The sequence below is a fragment of the Triticum urartu genome, chromosome 1A (assembly GCF_056163025.1).
Source record: "Triticum urartu cultivar PI428250 chromosome 1A, HENAU_Tu73, whole genome shotgun sequence".
Lineage (NCBI taxonomy): Eukaryota > Viridiplantae > Streptophyta > Magnoliopsida > Poales > Poaceae > Triticum > Triticum urartu.
Window position 1 is genome coordinate 434,517,188 of NC_141873.1, and position 21,123 is coordinate 434,538,310.

The following is a 21,123-nucleotide window of genomic DNA, read 5'->3' on the forward strand; positions in this document are numbered from 1 at the left end:
TTGCAAAGCACCAGCTCCTATCCTTGGATTTACCGTAAGTTTGTCAGTGCAAAACATTTTATACATAGCACGTGTATTTTTTTCTAAAATTTTCAAACTCGCCATAAAATGCCTTCGATAACTGATGTTGGTACCTTGGATGTGTAGGATTGCTAGGCTCACCTTGTTCTTTGGGCCAGTCACACCTGGTAGTTGTGGCATCGACCCCCCTGCATTCTTTAACCATTCAAACATTTTTACATTTGTGTGCAAGTTTTTTTGTTTTTTGATTCTGGTATGTAGCCTATACCTATGTCCAAGTACTAGTGCAGAAGTGGCAGCAAAGGTCCAGTTGAGTTTAGCTCCTCATAATCTTGTGCACTCCACGATGGTGCTTGTAGAGAGTCGTAGAACCAGGGATTCCCCCCATCGAGTTGTATTCATCCTTGCTCCTTTTTTTTAACTCTATGCCCAAATAAAACATCAAACCATTTTTAGGCCATTGCAACAGGGACATGTAGCATGGCAATTATGGTTCATGCGGCCTGAAATAGGTCCCTCGTACATAGAATGCAAAACAGACATGCACATGGCAATAATAGTATGATACAGATGGCAAGAATCATTTCAGTATACATGGCAATAACAGGGGACGACAACTTCTTTTCATTTTCACCTTTCATTTTCGAATTCATAGACACATGGCAATTCTTAGGTGACATTGTAGTTTTTCCTGGCATCTATGTAGATTTTTTAGCCATTCAAATTCACATATTCTTTTTTTCTATATAAATAATCTACTTTGTGTCAACACATGACAACATCATGTCAATTAGGTTGGCAATTTTCTTCAAACATACATGGCAATTACGTCCAGGCCCCGGCTAAACTAGCCCCCCCCCCCCCTATATCTTCAAATACAAAACAGAACTGCATACATCATTATTAGTAGGAATTACATGGCAAGAACCATATCATAGACATGGCAAAAATAGGGGATGTCAACCTTTTTTCCTTGCTCTATTTTTTATTTTCAAATTCACCTTCACAAACCCTCCCATCAAACAAACTCCCACACATATTATTCTTGCAAACTGATCTACACATGACAAGAACAACACCACACACGTGGCAAGAACCATAACACGTAATACATCATAATTTGTTCATGCCAAGATTTACATGAAATCCAGGCTTTAGGTTTTTCTTGTCACTTACAGTACCACCCACGTGGCAACATTTGCAAGGTCAGAGATGGGGACAAGATGGGTGCGCAAAAATAACCTGATTACACTTCAATTAGCTCCAATTTCGACTACTGTTCGGTAGATCTTGCCATGGCAACTTCCATAGAAAGCAATGGATGAAGGGGAAGGGGAACAATGGAGAGGATCGGGGGTGGAGAGGGTAGGCGAGGGAGAGTTGGATCTAGCGAGGGTTTGAAGGACGGCGTCAGGGAGTAGCCGCGTTGGATGTAGCGAATTTTTGAGGTTTTGCACGGGCGGCTTATGGCGTTCGGGGTATATGGAAGCTTGTCCGAATGTTTTCTTTCGTCTTGTAATGTCTCCTGCTCCGAATGACTCGTTCAAACTGGGCGCCAATAGATCTGAACCGCGCCCACGCGATATCGGGTTTTTCTTTTACAAAAAAATCTTGGACGGAAATAAACTACATACTATTTTGATGTAAAATAAATGACGAGTGAGCACGAATGAAGCAGGGGATGAAAGCAGGCGAGCCCCCGTCCTGGCCTGGGGTGCTCGTGTAACAGGAAGCGGAAGTAGGAGGCCCGTGCACGCTGTGTACCTACCTTTCTCGTTGTAGTAGGTAGTCACTGCCGTCGGTGCCGTGGGTCGAAGGGCCCACCAGAATCGTGCCTCGCACAGACTCCAGGATCCCACTGAAGCCCCGGCCCCACCCGTCAGCCCGTCGCCCTTTCCAGCCGTCACAGCTCACAGCGCCCGGGCCTCGCACAAGCCATTAATAACCGAACACGGAGGGCAGGCGGAAACTCCACAGCTCATCTCCCCACCTGAACGGCCCTATCGGCGAAGAGGGGAACGGCGCGGCGGGAAGCTGCCGGATCGCGCGCGCAGCCATGTCCGCCGACGAGGCCGCACTGAAGGTACACGCACGCCTCGTGAGGCTTCCTCTGAATTTATACTTCTCTTTTAGAGGGTAGGTTTCTGCCGTTGGATCACCCGGAATTTAGGGAAATTTCGAGGGGTGAACCTGGGCGGAGGGCTCAGTTGCTTTGGATCCTTATGGCTAATGTGGGCGATTCGTGCGGTCCTGACGCCAATGGTGCTCGGAATTTTGGTTTGCGCCGTTCGGGGCCACGGCGGAAGGCCGAAGGGGCCTGAGCGCGGCTGAATTTCGGTGTGTATTTCTGTTTGATTTGCGCATTGCAGAGTATTTAGTTCAGGAGTGCCCATGAAATGCCCCTATTATGTGATGCCGTGTTGCTGATCCTGTAGTCTTAGACTTCCCTGAAGAGGATGATTAAGCATCAACTGTGTGCGACTCAGTTCAGCTCATCCCCATTATTTTAGTATTATTAGGCTGCCCTGTTCTATGTGCATCATGTCCAAAAACATTGACTGATCACAGTAGGTATATAAATACTCCATTCTTGTAGAGTTGCAATACGGTTTCTAATATCAACTTCTAGTGGCCATCTCTTTGAGATCATATATCTTGCCTCAGTTGTTGTCGATCAACTTGCACTTGTTTTCCCAAGTGTTCCACCTTTGTGGTATTTGAACATATTATATCATTAACTTCTGTCTTATTTTTTCTATGGGTTGACAAAAGCACATAGAATACTCATCTTTGACACGTGGGAGAAGAATACGTGGTGCTGTCCTGTTGGGCATTGACTTGTTTGTCACATAGTGACTGATGCACATTTTGAGACCAAAATAGTACTGAAAACCTTGGATGATGTATGTTGTGTAGAGGCGATACAGTTTGGTGCCTTACCAGCTTCACAACTACTGCTAGATGCACCACTAAACATGTCCTCTCAGTTTGCTTAAAATCTTCTGAATTTTCTATAATATCTGACTATACTAGGATTTTCACGAACCATGCCTGACTATATGATGCAAACTAAGACTTTAAAGTCATTGAAACAACCCGTGATTTCGTTTTTTTAAGTCTATCGCTGCTGTTAATACATGGCATACTCTAGAGTTTATAAAATGTCTACCAGCAGTAGTTGGCCTGTACTATATCTGTTCCTTTGAGTGGTCTGTTTGATGCTGGAAAGCTTGTTAACCCTGTTATCCTTGTCAGATTTCATATTATCTTAATGAGGTTTATTCTATTACAGACCTGTCATGAGAGAATAAACCTTAGTGTAGCTGCCTCACATCAAGCTGAGAATGGGTCCGTCACCACAGTTAGTTCCAAGGAATCAGAGGAGGCGACCTATGCATTTCTTCCTCCTATCGAGTCAACTGACGCGCACCTTCATGAGTTTGCAGAGGCCATGAGAAGTAATAATACAAATACTTGACATCATCTGAAGTCTGTCACTCTGCTGTCTAAAACTTACGTGTGTCTGCACACATGTGTTTAATGTACATACACTTTGCAATTGAAGCTGTTGGAAAAGCACTGCGACAAGTTGCGGAAGGGAAAGCTGCTGCTCAAGCAGAGGCAGCCGAGTGGAAGCGCAAGTATGAAGCAGAGAAGGCAGCCAAGGCACACACGCATGTAATTAAAGGTACACAATTGGATTTTTGAGTTTTACTAGTTCATGGTAGCTATCACATAATACTGCAAAACATCTTTGTGTCGTATTTCGCTACATGATACATTATTATTTTTAATAATGATATATTATTAGATCAGCCTCCATTGTCTTAGCAGTTCAAATCAGTCAACGAAAGAAGGATCCATTGTACTGAAGTTGTACCTTCCGTGCGTGGAATATTAATGAACTTTCTAAAAAAAGAATGTAAACGTACTTTTAATTATCCATGCACATCAGTATCGAAACTACGCAAATAACATGATTCCAGATACATAAGGAATGTAGTCCAACAAGTTAACAAACTGACTACTTTATCTTATCATGCACCTGATTTTGTCAAGAAAATTCATACTAAACCGTAACATTTGCAGGCTGCAGCAACTGTGTCAAGGACAAGCTAGAGCATTTGGCTACTAAACTGACACTGGAGACTGCCTCGGCTGATGAAACAGGCTGTTGCGGAAACCATGGGATCTGCTCACGTCAAATTCTCCAGGACCAGTGTCCTGGACCTAACCGTAAATCAGATGACAGGATTGTTGGAAGAAAGGTATCCTTTGGGCTTTGGGCAAGGATATACCCTCACATACGTCTGTTTGCAGCTGTTGGTTTATATGACCATACTAATGTGTTTTCTTCGTAATGTGGTTTGATGCTAAAATCAACTCATATCCAGCTGTTCTTCATCTGATGCTGCTTGGCTGCCTCTAAATACTTGTTGTCACCCAGATTAACAAAAGGAAGCCAATAAAAACTTATATGTGAAAAGAACTTTTTGCACATTAAATATGCACCATTGAACTTGCACTATTTTTTTATTTATTTTTGATTTGCTATATCTATTAGTGAAGAATCTCCCTGAAAAGCACAAGCAGTTGTCTATGACATTTTGCTTGTGATACACAAATAACAGGAACGCTTTTCATGTTTTATCACAGTTGGAAGAAATAGTCTTTTTTCCAGTCAATTCGACTTGTCCTTTTTTTGTTTCTAAAAGCACCTTTTACTTATCTTTGCAGGTACCATTTAGACTTTCGTGGGGTAGCAATGGGGATAAGAACGGTCAGCACAAGCATGATTTTGTGTCCTTCGAAAAAGGGGATATTACAACAGCAGAACGCAGCAATAAACAGGTAGCTCTTTTATGCTCAGTTTGATCCATTTTGAACAGAATATCTTATTTGTTTCCACTCATCTGCAATGATTGTTTGAGAATTCGAAATAATCTCATAGCTGCTGCATCTTTTTTCATGTCAACAAATACTGTCCTTGCAGATTTTTCTGAAATGGGATTCCCCTCCACAAACAGTTCTTTTTGTGACTAAACCTAATTCCAACTCCGTGCATGCTCTCTGTTCCGAAATGGTTAGGTATGTTTCTTTGCTGCCTATCCTGAGAGAATTTTACTAATATCAATTATCTGGTACTCCACGCAACAGTATATTTTTGCTAGAACTTATTATCTCCTGCTTAATGTCTTGTCGAACTGTATCTCCAAACATATTTGCCCACATGTCCTAAGTGTTCTGTGTTTTTCTTGCAGATGGCTTAAAGAACATAATAATATAAACATCTTTGTAGAACCACGAGTTAGCAAGGAACTACTGATTGAAGATTCTTACTTTAACTTTATTCAGACATGGGATAATGGTAAGAGATTTTGATTGTATTGTATTTCATTTCTCCACATTGCTTCTGACTGTACTTTTGGAATATAGGGATATTTGCTGTAATTTTAATGTCTGGATGTATTTTATTTTTAAAATATCTATAACCTGATATGTGAATAATTGTTATGGCTGTTGATTAGAAGAATGAAAAATGCTATGTTGTTATTTAGCAATTACATGAAGGACTTATGCACCTCAGAGTTACAGAGCATGCAAGTGGATTTTCAAGTAATATTCTGAATTCCTGCTCCATCCATGGTTTCTTTTGGGAGTACTCCTGTACAATCTCATTGTCGAACACTCAAGCACCTAAATTCCTCTCGTGATTTTAACAAGTGACAGTGGTATGGGGGTCTATAGTTACCTCGAGCAGTTATTCTTTACCATCAGTACACAAATTTGCTGATGTTGTTTTTGTGTGAGATAACATGTTTCCTCTACCAAGACTACCAAGAACGAACTGCTCTCATGTCTCAATAGTTGTTATATTTGCTATAATTGTTACTAACTTCCTGTTAATGCTCGAGGGTCATCTTTTACTAAGCATTTCCTTCTCCATTGATGAATTATATCCAGTAACGTTCTTCTGTATTTTCTTATAGATGATTTTAAGCTATCACTGATTGTACTACTTTTAGTCACATATAACCTTTTCCATATAGTGCTCAACTAATCAGAAATATCTGATAGATCAGGAAATGAAGACATTACACACGAAGGTTGACCTCATTGTAACTCTCGGTGGTGATGGAACTGTTCTATGGGTATGCAGCACAATTATTGTGACAGTTTATTGAATATGGATGTTGTGTGGTTAGTTTGACAGAGCACAGACAACATTTTGTTTAGCTCAGCCTTCAATGAAATATACTAGCAGTCTTATAACACAACATTTTGTGTTATTAGTGTGCCTAGTTCCTTTGTGCATAGGAATTTACTATGCAAGTGTCAGCTCGCAATAAGGACAACCAAATGATTAGAATAGGTCAAACAGTTTTTTTCCAGGTTCTGTTAATGTAAAATAAAAAAAACAATTACATATACCTTGGAAGGAAACTGAGTAACTATCAGATGTACATAAAAAATACAAGCTATTTGGATGGAAGAGACTTGTAGATAGATGACTGAATAAGTTCAGTAAGAGCAACTTAGAGGAAAGTATCAATGCTATTAAGCATGGCTAGACCGCTAGAGTGCAAGATGTTGAAGTGTGCTCACTTAGTTAACAGCACATTGGAGAGTGGTTCGTCCACTCTTCTATTGTCAATGCAAGATGCGGCGGCTGATTGATTTGTGGCTACAATAAACCCTCAGGGATTATCGATAGTGAGCCAGGTCTAGTTCTACGAGCAATAGCACTGAGTTCTTCAATACATTTCTAATCACATGGATACTTCTCTAACCTAGCTATTTTCTCGAACTCATATTGTATTAGAAAAAGAATGGCGAGCGCAAAGTACAAATTACCAACTGTGGGGATGACCAAACCAAAAACAGACAAAGCCAAAACCAAAACCAAGAGAAGACCTACTCTACACCACAGGAGTAAGAGATACCTACTCTAACCTACTCCAATCTAGCAGCTACTACGGTTGGTAGTATAAGCTGAGCAATGTCCTACTATTGAATTGCTCGATAACCTAAATGCTGGCTGTGTTATGTTGAAACAAATTCTGTCCTGGTTTGTTCTCCATAATTTTCAGTATTTATGGCTTGCTTTTATAATCAGTTTAAGCTAGGGAGCTCTTTAACATGACAACATCTGTAAACAGGCTGCATCATTGTTCAAAGGGCCAGTTCCCCCAGTTGTTGCATTCTCTCTTGGATCATTGGGCTTCATGACTCCCTTCCGTATCCTTAATCATCAGTGTTATTTTTGTTATGAGTGCTTGCTAACCATGTTGCTAAACTGCACTGCTGTTTATTTTTGTTATTACATCGTTAAAATTTGGATATTGCACTTCTGCCTTTTCAACTCTGCAGCAGATCCATGGCATGTTTGATTCCATCTGCAACTGGCCATAGCAGATTGCAATGTTTGGTCTCAGAGATTTAACATCCATACTTCATTATATGTGTCACAATCTCATACGATCTCTATACCAGAGGTGCTTACATATTTTGTACCAGACTAACAGTGATCTTATACTATATTAGTAATACAACTTTTTTTTTACCTCGGTGGAGCTTTATGCTCTGTGCTCAACCCACCATCTATATAGTTTGTCCTTGACTTAAGGTTAGCAAGCGAGCAGTATCGTGAATGCTTGGGGAATGTGCTGAAAAGACCATTTACCATCACACTGAGGAGCCGCCTGCAGTGCCATGTAATTCGTGATGCAGCTAAAGATGAAGTTGAGACCGGGGAACCGATTCTAGTGCTTAATGAAGTTACAATTGACCGAGGAATGTCATCTTACCTTACCTACTTAGAATGCTATTGTGATAGTTCTTTTGTTACATGCGTACAAGGAGATGGGCTAATAATATCAACAACATCTGGAAGCACAGCCTATTCACTGGCAGCTGGAGGATCAATGGTACATCCACAGGTATACCTTTAACTCTACATATACTCCCCAGATTTTATTTACCATTAGTATTTTGTTTTAAATCACTGGAAAGGTTATTATCTGCCTTGTTCTGTATTAAATAATATAATGCATATTACTCCTTCCGTCCCATAATATAAGAACGTTTTTGACACTACACTAGTGTAAAAAACGCTCTTATATTATGGGACGGAGGGAGTAGGTTTTATTAAGACAAGACTTTGACCAGGAATTACTTGTTATTTATATGACATGAAATTGGTATCACTAGATTCATTTCTAAAATACTCGCTGATGATTATGATTTTATATCATATAAACCATTTATTAGTGGAGTAATTCTTGGTCAAAGCCTACTAATAGGCCTTATATTATGATATGGGGAAAGTATATCTTTTAAAACTAGTTGAGGCGGATCTCAGTTTTTAAAAGGCCTAAAAACCTTGTCCTGTTTATTATAGTTCAGTTTTTAAGGGGTCACTATTTCTACTAGATGCATTTTATATATTCTGAAATGTTGCCTGAGCAGCTATTCAAATCGTCACAAAACCCATTGTACATGGTAACATTAATTAAGATGAATCAACAACCAACAATTTGATTAGAATCATGTATCAGCAATTAGACAATTTTGATGGTTCTTTTTTTGTCGCTCCCTGGTTTGTAATCGTTTCATATTCCCTTCAGTTACTACTTCTCATTTAAGTTGTACGATTTGCCTGTGCATGCAGGTCCCAGGGATCCTTTTCACACCAATCTGCCCACATTCATTGTCATTCCGGCCTCTGATACTGCCGGAATACGTCACTCTGCGCGTGCAAGTACCGTTCAACAGCAGAGGGCAAGCCTGGGCGTCCTTCGACGGCAAGGGCAGAATTCAGCTAGGGCCAGGCGACGCCCTCATCTGCAGCGTCTCTCCATGGCCCCTGCCCACGGCGTGCCTGGTGGACTCGACGACCGACTTCCTGCGGAGCATCCATGAGGGCCTCCACTGGAATCTCAGGAAGAGCCAGGCACTTGACGGCCCTGCCTGATTGATGAAGCCTGTGTCGTCGTAGCTCGAGATGGCTGATGAGTCGTTAGATGTGATATTTCAGAGCATCTCCTCACAGCCCAGCAAAAATGGAGTGGATATGTATCATCATATATATATATATATATATATATATATATATATATATATATATATATATATATATATATATATATGCTCCTGTGTTGGTTCGGTTCGTTATGAATCTTTGAATGTTCTTATACTATATGCTGCGCATAAAAGGGTTTATCGATATGTTTAGGCTTAGGCTTGTGGAATTCGAACATGGTCGGTCTGTCGCCACGTGAATATCTATAGCTTTGTGGAGTACAGGCAATGTAATTATGTAAGAATTGCAGCTGAAACTCTGATCTGAATAATGGGCGGATTTCTTGCTTGCTGCTTGCCTTGAAAGTAAGAGAGGTGCACTAATATAAGCTTGAGTGGTGCCGATTCCTAATCATAACCAGTTGGCCCGGAACGGTATTTGTTGTGGGTGCCATACTTCCGTGGGACCTAATTAATTATCTTGGTGGTTTTCTTGTCCTGCGGTTCATTCTCCTTTTGTTCCCTCCTGTGTACTTATCCGATATAAAAACGATCTGGAATTTTAGGCCTTTTCTTTAACCAATGGAAAATTTTCAGGTGGGGAACCTCTCCCCCGATGACCATTCATTCTATTTTATTTTTGAAAAAGAAAACCACGTAACGGCATTGCAGATAGCATCCACCACCCGAAATAGTACAAGCCAGTCGGCGTTCCCCATGCACGCACGCCTGCAAAGCAAAGCTACGTCCCCGGCAGCTGACAAACGAGTTCGTAATAGTGCACCACGCGTCGTAACCGAACTGCATCATCCGTGGAGTCGCTCTCTTGAAAGCTCTCGGTAAGAAACGCTTCGCTACGAACCCCAACGAAAATCCGGGCACGGAAATGGCCCGAGCCTCTCAAATCTCTGGATGCAAACCGATGAACACGAAAAATCAGTCGACCCGTCAGTCGGACTCACGGTCTCGCTCTCGCCCGGCCGCTGAAAGACCCAAGTAAACCATTCATGCCACTGCCAGAAACCCACAACTCCAGTAGGAGCGAGAGCGTACGTACTCCGCCGACTGCAGGCCACGGCAACCCTCAAAGGAAAATTGGCATCACAGCACAGGAGGGAGCGCGGCCACACACGAACCCGCCCCCACACGACGAAGCCCCCGCCGCGTCCACCGCACACTTTTCGCGCCCCCCTCGGCCTCGGCACGGGTCTCGGCCCAGCCAAATCAGGCGCCGAGTTCGTCCCCTCCCTCCGCCGGGTCGGTCCGAGCGGAGGAAGAAGGCCTATCCGGTGCGCGTCCACCTCACCCGGCCCGAGATACCCATCGGTTCGCCTCCTTCGTTATAACACTCCACGCGCCCGCACTCGGGATATAATCATCCACCCGCTCTTATCTCCTCTTCCTCCTCCCTCCCTCCCTCCCCCCACCACCCCCGCCATGGCCACAGCCGCGGCCTGCGCGTCCTCGCTCCTCGCGCCGCCCTCCGCCCCGTGCGCGGGGCCGGCCGCGCCCGGCGCGCTCTTCCCCACCTCCGTGCCCTCGCTGCGCGCCTACCCGCGGCTGCTCCTCGCCTTCCGCCGCCCCGCCGCGGCCGCCGTCGCCGACCCGCAGGGCGCCGCCGTGCTCGAGGAGGAGGACGACGAGGCGCCCGTGCAGTTCGACGACGTCGACGAGGACTACGAGGACGGCTACGGCGGCCGCGGCCCCGCGTTCACGGCCCCCACCCGCCCGCGCACCGGCAAGGCCGCCCTCCCGCTCAAGCGCGACCGCGTACGCCACGGAACCCCGCGCGCATCATTTTTATCTTCTGTATATATACGCGTCTCGTTTTGGAACGGCTGGGTGACGTTGGTCTCCAATGCGTGCAGACGAGGTCCAAGAGATACCTGGAGATACAGAAGCTGAGGGAGAGCAAGAAGGAGTACGACGTGCCCATGGCCATCTCGCTCATGAAGCAGGTCGCCAACACCCGCTTCGTCGAGTCCGCCGAGGCGCATTTCCGCATGAACCTCGACCCCAAGTACAACGACCAGCAGCTCCGGGCCACGGTATCGTTTCGTTTCTTCTTTCTCTTGTTTCTTCTCTCGCTCTCTCTTCCGTTGTTTGATTCGTGTTTTTGCTTGTGGCCGCAGGTCAATTTGCCCAAGGGGACGGGACAGACCGTGAAAATTGCAGTTCTCACCCAAGGTGAGTGGCCACCGGTTGCGTGTTGTTTGGAGATGGTTATCGCCCAATCCGATGCAAATTGCACTCTGATGCATGTGTTCAACAGAGTTATATGATGCATGGAGTTGATCGAGTTCAGAGCATGCTGACTTCAATTTAATTGGTCAATATGTCACTATCTCTATGTAAAGCACCAATGGATGTTTTGTTGAACAATGTGGTCGATATAGTAAAAATGAGTGTGCCAAAGCAAACCCCGTTGCCTGTTAGTTTCAAGTAGTGACAACCCATGAACTTGCATTCCACCTAGGCTTGTTTATCTACAGTTGATGTCTCATTCAATTGATGAATATTATGCTTACAGTTATCTTGCTCTTCTTTTGGAGTTGAAAAGCCATAAATGTATCAGAATTGAATGTTCATATTGGGTTGATCAAAATTGTGTCTTGAGGGGTAACTCAGCAGAAGCTCTCGATCAGTACACATTATGTTCATGGTGTTCCTAGTTCTGTTCATACACGTAGGATGTCAGTTGGGCATACCACTTTGGTTTCATTTTCTTGATGGCTATGATGCATAGACTTGATGAATAATCTAAACTTCCATTTCACAATCTTTTGTTATACTATGTTATTCTTACCTTGTTATGCTCAGAAAATTGGTTGCCTTATATAGTGATTCTCTGATGTCTTGTAGGTGAGAAGATAGATGAGGCAAGGGCTGCAGGTGCTGATATTGTTGGCTCAGATGACTTGATTGAACAAATAAAAGGAGGATTCATGGAGTTTGACAAATTGATTGCGTCACCTGATATGATGCCTAAGGTATGGCAGTGGAACTAGCTTTGTGTGGATCATCTTTGAAGTCTTTCTTGTTTGATGAAGCTTCCCTATCCACATGCAAGGTTGTTGGGCATATTTAGCTAAGCAATCTGTCGGACACTTCACGGAAACGGATTTTACTAGGAAATAATACAGTGATGCTTTTTTATTTGCGATGATGGTCAAATATATTCCATTGGAATGTATTTTCCTTTTGTTGTATTGCATTCCCTTCACGCAAACATTCCCTTTCTCAGGTTGCCAGCTTGGGTAAGATTCTAGGACCAAGAGGATTGATGCCCAACCCCAAAGCTGGTACTGTTTCTCCAAACATTACGCAGGTACTGTGCAGACTTTATTTGCTTTCCCGTAAATATTGTTTGTGAATCATCAATCATGTCTATGTTGTTTGGACTGGGTATTGCGACAGTGACAGAGGGTGAAAAGTAGGGAGTTGCCCGTCCAACTTCAGTACCCAGATATTCATAGGTTGCTTCCTTGGCTAACTGCATATATGTCCATAGCTGAAGGCTTGTACTTAGAGATATGTATTGTGCAACTCGAATGTGTAGTTTGGTTGTGCTATGGAAAGTCAAGGCAGTGGGAGAGGAAAGTAGAAGATGTTGATGTGGCAGTTTTTGGCAGTGAACTGCTAATAATTTTTAATCCACAAGTTGCCTTGGTAAGGCTGAAAGTATAGTACCAATGATAATTAACTTAAGGCAGAGTGGGTTAGTTGACTGTAAGGTAGGATTACCAAGTCTACCATTGTTACTGACATTTGAGTTGATGGATTTTAGCACCTAGACTCAAAGCCTTGAGTACCTGAAACCACTTAGGATTGCATAAGTAGCACTAACACATCATTTTTATTTTTATAGTAAATAGGTAGCATTTCTTCTTGAATACCTGAATATTAATCTATATTCATCCTGGCAAGACTATCATGATACACTGCAGCTATACCGGACTGCAGAAACACATACAATACAACCTTGATATAAGAGGTGCGACTACATGGGGTATATATGAGGGGCAACACATAGGAGTCCTTGTAGGACAAGTAAACGAGTTGTACTCGTACGCGTCGGTACCAACGCAAAAGGCCCACACTGTATGTACTACGTCTAGTCCAATACGGTACTAGAATTTGGATCACAATTTAACAATCTCCACCTTGAGCCAAATTCCCTCCAGTAGTCGAAGAAAGTGAATAACTCCATCCAAATCAGCTTAAACACCTTGTGCATCAAAGTCCATAGGACTAGTGAGAAATACCAACTAAGCCTGAGCAAAGCTCAAACTTATTGGTCGGAACTAGCTTTGTCATCATATCAGCTGGATTATCATGAGTACTTATCTTGCATACCTTCAAATCGCCTTCAGCAACAACATCTCGAATATAATGAAATCTGACATCAATGTGCTTTGTTCTCTCATGATACATTGGATTCTTTGTAAGATATATAGCACTTTGACTGTCACTAAATACGGTAGGGCAAGATGAGTCTCCACAAAGCTCAGTGTACAAACCTCTCAACTAGATAGCTTCTTTGCATGCCTCAGAAATAGCCATATACTCGGCATCAGTAGTGGAACAAGCCACAATAGACTGCAAAGTTGCTCTCCAACTCACAGCACAACCACCAATGGTGAAAACATAACCTGTGAGTGATCTTCTCTTATCCAAATCACCAGCAAAATCAGAATCAACAAAACCAACAAGTCCATCTCTAGTTTTCCCAAACTGTAAATAAGCATTAGAAGTACCTCGCAGGTATCTGAAAATCCACTGAACTGCTTTCCAATGTTCCTTTCCAGGATTAGCCATGTATCTACTGACAACACTCAATGCATATGATAAATCCGGACGAGAACAAACCATGGCATACATAAGTGAACCAACTGCACTTGAATAGGGAACTCTAGACATGTACTCAATATCGGCATCTGACTTAGGACATAAAGCTGATGATAATTTGAAGTGTGCAGCTAACGGAGTACTTACTGGCTTGGCATTATGCATATTAAAACGACGAAGAACTTTATCAATATATCCCTTCTGACTTAGATATACTTTTCCAGACGGTCTATCTCTGGATATTTCCATGCCAAGTATTTTCTTTGCTGCACCCAAATCCTTCATCTCAAATTCATTACTCAATTGCTTCTTTAGTTCATTAATCTGTGACATACTCTTTGCAGCAATAAGCATATCATCAACATAAAGGAGCAAATAAATAATTGAACCTTTGACAGTTTTCAAATAAACACAACTATCATAATTAGACCTTTTAAAACCTTGAGAGAGCATAAAGGTGTCAAATCTCTTGTACCACTGTCTAGGGGATTGCTTCAATCCATAAAGAGATTTCTTTAACTTACAGACAAACTTTTCTTTTCCAGGAATAACAAAACCTTCAGGTTGTTCCATATAAATATCCTCTTCTAATTCTCCATGTAAGAATGCAGTTTTAACATCCAATTGTTCAAGCTCAAGATCATGCATGGCAACAATACTGAGTAAAGTGCGAATAGAGCTATGCTTCACAACAGGAGAAAAGACTTCGTTATAGTCAATACCTGGAATCTGACTGTTAACCTTTAGCAACTAACCTTGCTTTATATATTGTCTCATCATTAGGAGAAACACCTTCTTTCCTCTTGAAAACCCACTTGCAACGAATAGGTTTCTTCTCTCTAGGCAATTTTACTAAATCCCAAGTGCCATTCTTTTCAAGTGATTCCATCTCATCATGCATAGCGGTCATCCACTTATTACTATCACCAGAAATAATAGCCTCGGAGTATGAAGAAGGCTCAGAATTACCTTCAATTTCTTCTGCAACAGATAAAGCAAAAGAAACAATATTGCACTCTTCAATTAACCTGTCTGGTTTATTAATACCCCGCCTGACTCTGTCACGTGCGAGATTCCAACTGGGTGGAACAATAGGCTGATTTGGAGTGGGAGTGACATTATCATCATTAACGATGGGTTCATCATGTGCATCAACAATTTCATTACCAGATGTATCACCTGAATCAATAACATGCTCCACCTGAACAGTAGGCTCCTGAACAATAGGCTGTTGTTCACTCTCAACGGGAACATTAGTAGATGAAACATCATGTAACATAGCAGATTCATTAAAGATAACATTTCTGCTAATAACAACCTTCTGGGTTTCAGGATTCCATAATTTAAAACCTTTAACACCAGACTTATAACCAAGAAAGATGCACTTAACAGCCCTAGGCTCCAACTTTCCGTTATCAACATGAGCATAAGCAGTGCAACCAAAAACTCTCAACTGTGAATAATCAGCAGGTGAACCAGACCATACCTCATTTGGAGTTTTCTTATTAAGAGCAATAGATGGTGAACGATTAATGAGATAACAAGTAGTGGAAGCGGCCTCAGCCCAAAAACGCCTATGCAAACCTGCATTGGACAACATGCAACGGGCTCTGGAAATAATGGTCCTGTTCAAACGCTCAGCAACACCGTTTTGTTGAGGAGTATAAGGAACAGTGTAGTGTCTGACAATGCCTTCAGACTTGCAATAATTCTTAAATTGCTTAGAACAGAATTCCATACCATTATCAGTGCGAAGTATTTTTACCTTCTTTTCAGTTTGTCTCTCAATCATAATCTTCCACTCCTTAAAAGCTGAGAATGCTTCATATTTATGCTTCAAGAAATAAGGCCAAACTTTTCTTGAATAATCATCAATAATAGTCAGCATGTAACTTGCACCACCTAGTGACTTCTTGCGAGACGGTCCCCATAAATCAGAATGCACATAATCAAGAATACCTTCGGTTGTATGAGTCGAAGTGTTGAACTTCACCCTCTTGTGCTTGCCGAAGATACAATGCTCACAAAATTTCAATTTACCAGGTTCATATCCATCAAGAAGACCTCTTTTATTTAACTCTGCTAAACCAAGTTCACTCATATGTCCAAGGCGCATATGCCAAAGGTTAGCAGCATCACAATCAAAATTCTTTGAAATAACTGGAGTAGCGTTACCTGAAACGGTAGAACCTCGAAGGTAATAAAGACCATTGGTCGAACTTAAGTCACCTTTCATCACAACAAGGGAGCCTTTGGTGACCTTCAAAACACTATCTCCACCTGAATACTTGTATCCCTTTGCATCAAGGGCACTCATAGAAATAAGATTTCTCTTCATCTTCGGAATATACCGAACATCTGTCAAAGTTCTGATTATGCCATCAAACATCTTGATTCGAATAGAACCTATGCCTTCAATCTTGCATGGTGAATTATCAAAACCCAAAATGGAACCAGCAGAATTAGTGGAATCAAAAGTAATAAACCAATCTCTATGTGGGCACATATGAAAAGTGCATGCAGTGTCAAGTACCCACTCATCATTGGTCTCAGCACATCCAGCAATAACGACAAGAGCATCATCAGAACTATCATCACGAGCAACGTTAGCAGAACTTTCACCTTGTTTGTTACCCTTCCTCTTTTCTTTATTTTGCAACTTGAAACACTCTGAGATGTCATGCCCGTCTCTCTTGCAATACCTGCAATATTTCTTGTCTTTGGATTGCGACCGGCCCCTGTAGCCATTTTTACTTTTGCCTCTGTTTTCATTATTGGAGTTCTTCTCCTTTGTCCTGCCACGAACAGATAATCCCTCGGCTTGGGATGAACTCGAACCATCATGAGGCACCATTAATTTCATCTTCTCCTTAGAGTTCAAAGCTTCATAAACTTCATTAAGTGTGAGAGTATCACGACTGTATAATATGGTGTCTCTAAAATTGGTATAAGAACTTGGCAGTGAACAAAGTAACATTAAAGCAGTATCTTCCTCTTCATACTTAACCTCCATTGCAGCTAGATCGGATATAATCTCCTTAAATTCTGAAATATGATTCAAAACATTACCTCCCTTGGGTAACCTGTGCAGGAATAATTTTTGCTTCAGATGCATCTTGCTGGTGAGATCTTTAGTCATGCAAATCCCTTCCAGCTTTAACCATAGAGCGGCGGCAGTTTTCTCGCTCAAAACTTCCTGCAAAATATTATTATGCAAATGGAGTTGAATTTGTGACAAAGCCTTACAATCAATTCTTTTCTCCTCAGCAGTCCAGTCCTCAATTCGGTTCTTCCCAAAACTATCCAGTGCTACATCATAGTCGGCCTGTGCCAACAACGCCCGCATCTTGACTTGCCATAGGGTAAACCTTGTGTCACGATCCAGCAGCGGAAAATCGTACTTCATGGATGCCATGAGTAGATAAATCTGTGTGCACAAAGTAGTACAAGTCGATAGAAAAATTCTTGACAGAATTTAAATTACGCGGAGCAAAGAACTAGGAACAGTAGCACCTGGTAGCTCGGGTAATCGAAGACCAAAAGCTTGATCTGTAGCTTGACGTGACGAATAGTACTAGTAGTCAAATCACGTAGTGGATCAGACGTGAATTAAACTACTGCTTTGCTTCTGGCCGGCGAGCAGTAGTACTACTAGCTTTTGCTTCGGTTGATGACGTGTGAATCAATTACTAGTACTAGTTGAAGTAGTACGAGCCGATCAATGCTTGACGTGATGCGAAGCAACAGCAGCAGCCTCGGGACTTGAACGAAACAGCAGCAGCTACTACTCGGCGACGCTGTACATGGAGCAGCGGAACTCGATGGAACGGCCAGCTGATGTGGATGCTGCGTACTCGGGGCTTCAAGCGTATATACGCAGCAGCGGCAACTTGTGGAAATCCAGTCGAACTCGGCTTCCCTTATCGATCTGGATTCGGTTCGCCGGGTCGCGGCGGCGGCGGCGCACAGGACGCCGTAACCCTAATTCTCTCGTCTCAAATCTCGTATCTGAAACCTTAGCTCTGTATACCACTTGTTAGATAATAACGAGAAATAAAGGAGACAAAGAGACACAGATTTTTACGTGGAAACCCTTGCGGGAGAAAACTATTGTAAACTGGTCACAGGAATTTGGTATCACTAGATTCATCATTTTAATATATTTCCATACTGTATAGTTGTATGATTTGTGGCAGCAACATAGTATGAGATAAATTAGTTGTTGAAGTGGTATGGATTACCTTGAAGCTCGTGTTGCTATCGAGAACGACCTAATAGTTGAGAGTATTATTTGATCTGTTTATGATGTACCAACTTAAAATTGAGCCAATCAGCCCCAATCTTGTACTACCTATGTAACATTTTATAAGACGTTTTTAGAATCTATGACAGTGTCAAATAATGTCTTATATTAAGTTACGGAGGGAGTGGCAGTTAAAGTTTTATACTGTCAATGGAGAGTGGTGAGCTTGATTATGCTAATTGTGCAAATGGTTCCAGGCTATCGATGAGTTCAAGAAAGGTAAAGTTGAATTCAGAGTTGACAAGACAGGGATTGCGCACATTCCTTTCGGCAAGGTTAACTTCCCTGAAGAAGACCTTATTGCAAACTTCATGGCTGTTGTTGTAAGATATCCGCTCTTATAAACATCTATTTTGTTGTCACTCTCAGAGTTTATGTTTACTTACCTTTTGCCATATCTTCCCAGCGCTCTATTGAGAGGAACAAGCCATCTGGTGCAAAGGGGATATACTGGAAAACGGCATATGTATGCTCATCAATGGGACCTTCAATCAAGCTGAACATAAAAGAAATGCTCGACTATGGCGCAGATTCGTCTAACTAGATGTCACCACGACCAATCAAGTCATCAGGCATTTGCTACCAACTTCACAGGCTTGACCATCCATCCCTTGTGATAAATACACACTGAGAAACACGACTGTGGGGGAACACTGGGAGGTGCTTAGGTACAGTTTTTTTTAGTTTCACGGACATCCGACGTCGGCAGTTAAACAGTGCCCTGATCAACAAACAAGCGGTATTGTTGGTCGTTTGTATTTATGAGTGAATTATGCATGCACTTACAGGTGTATTTTTGTCTGATGTTTGTTGTAATGTTCATCATTTTGTCAATAGTCATCCTTGAGCTTCAGCCAATATCTTGTCCTCACCCGCCGCCATCGTTAAGTTGCTGCGGTTCTTGGACCATAATTTTTTCAAATGATTGGAGTAAAATTTGTGTAAAAGAAAAGTTCAAATGAGTAGCCTTTGCTATGTAAATTTCATTTTAACAGCAAACTTGGGATCAATCATTTGCCTAGTTGCACTATATTTTTCCTCCTGTGGATTGAGCGAGGTTGTATCGGGTCTGAAACCTAAAGTGAAAACTTTGGTAAGAATTTTCTCCTGCAAACTGAATGAGGTCGTATTGGGCCTGGAACCTACAGGGGATACTTTGGTAAAATGCTAGTGACGGTAATTTATCAGAAGGACGAGCGCAGGGCGGTGGCGCCGTTGGGCGCCGTGGACGCTTCGACGGATGTCTGGAATGATAATGATAATGAAGAGATAATGATAATGATAATGCAGATATCTCTTCTGAAGATGGATCAGTGGTCCGATGATGATGACGGCTTCTAAAATGTATGCATATGGTGTGTGTTCTAAGTAGGCTGCACCGGCTATGGGTCCCGATACGTTATGTGGGTGGATCGGCGACGACACCGGTTTTAGATATGGAGGGTGAGAGCACTCTATATTATCGAGTTTGTAGGTGTGAGTTGTGGCTTCGGGTGAATTGATGTATATCCTTGTCAGATCTTCGTGGAATAATTAATAAAGATGGATGTATGCATCGATTGATGCAGAGGCAGGGAGTTTAACCTCCTTTTCTAAAAAATCAGAAGGTCCAGCAGTGACAAAGTCGTAAGATGCTTATACATGTTTTTAGTGTGTAGTGAGTAGTCTAGGTAATCATACAATTATGTATAATGGCCTCTTTGAACCAAAAGATTTTCATAATAATTATGGAGGACTGGAATTTATATATTTTTTAGGGATTTAGAATTTATTTTCTATGAGGTTGTTTTGTTTTGTAGGACTATACCCATAGAAACTTTTTCTAACGATTGTACATTTGTACTACACTTTTCATAAGAATTCTTTAATTGACTCAAACTTCTTGGGATCATCCTTTGTTTCTCTAACGATGCAAATTCAATCATTGGGGCAATTTCAATCATGCAAAATATAAGTGGACATGTCGTTACAATCCTACATTCTCTATTTCAGCGTTTTCGGAATGATGTGAGTCAAATGAGGCCCTAGATTCAGTATATTTTTTGTGATTCCAAAGATTTTCTCAACTATAGTAATAAGTTATTTCTGAATGATTTGCAAAAGGAAACACATAAATTAGACAGATCAACGCGTAAGTTTCTACAAAGTCCCTCAGATTTGATTGAAGCAAAATTATGTCTTTGCCCCTTGATTGCTGACACGATTTGGTCGTGAGACTCAAAACAACAAAAGTTGAATAATATAGTACATTTTTCTCAATACAACCTATTGTTTGTATTACAGTCGAGCATATAGGTTGTATTTCTTAGTAGGCACTAGAGGAAACACATAAATTAGACAGATCAACGCATAAGTTTCTACAAAGTCCCTCAGATTTGATTAAGGCAAAATTATGTTTTTGTCCCTTGACTGCTGACACGATTTGGTCATGAGACTCAAACAACAAAAAATTGAATAATATAGTACATTTTCTCAATACAACATATTAGTTTGTATTACAGTATATTTACGAAATTGGATTTTGTTTTATTGCGGAAGCATGTTTCACATTTTCTCGTTGATTTTGAAATATTCAGTCCATCTTTTGTAAATATTAGTAGTCAAAATTAAAAAATGTGTCTTTTAGTCTCACCTAAAACCTCAACTTCAGATGATCAGAGGGGAGATTTATATGCATTTACTGAATTTTTGTTGCTTATCTGAATTTCCATACTGACTAAAATCTATAAGGCCGGGCTTTGTACACTTCGAGCAATGTCATATTGATGTCTATGCCTATTATGGTGCTCGTCGTGCTGCGACCATGAAGATACACATGCAAAAGAAGATCATGCCCATATGGCCACACCATATATAATTAGATAATACCCCGTGCGTTGTTGCGGAAATTTATAGCAATAAAATTATCAATAATAAAATTAAAATATATG

General features: G+C 41.6%; 2 protein-coding genes across 2 annotated transcripts; both read left to right on the forward strand.

Annotated features, from left to right (window-relative positions):
* The first annotated feature begins 1,920 nt into the window (after positions 1-1,920).
* On the forward strand, positions 1,921-9,392 carry LOC125516203 (putative NAD kinase 3). The gene is made up of 11 exons (XM_048681690.2): positions 1,921-2,104; positions 3,314-3,479; positions 3,587-3,709; positions 4,111-4,289; positions 4,759-4,872; positions 5,015-5,109; positions 5,283-5,389; positions 6,100-6,173; positions 7,182-7,260; positions 7,654-7,961; positions 8,693-9,392. The coding sequence occupies exons 1-11, from the start codon at positions 2,078-2,080 to the stop codon at positions 8,993-8,995; spliced, it is 1,575 nt and encodes a 524-aa protein (XP_048537647.1). The 5' UTR covers positions 1,921-2,077; the 3' UTR covers positions 8,996-9,392.
* Positions 9,393-10,444: 1,052 nt separating this feature from the next.
* EMB3126 (Ribosomal protein L1p/L10e family) lies at positions 10,445-19,051 on the forward strand. The gene is made up of 7 exons (XM_048681701.2): positions 10,445-10,812; positions 10,911-11,090; positions 11,175-11,229; positions 11,905-12,032; positions 12,287-12,370; positions 18,391-18,516; positions 18,600-19,051. Exons 1-7 carry the CDS (start codon positions 10,480-10,482, stop codon positions 18,735-18,737), a joined length of 1,044 nt encoding a protein of 347 aa, XP_048537658.1. The 5' UTR covers positions 10,445-10,479; the 3' UTR covers positions 18,738-19,051.
* Positions 19,052-21,123: the final 2,072 nt, after the last annotated feature.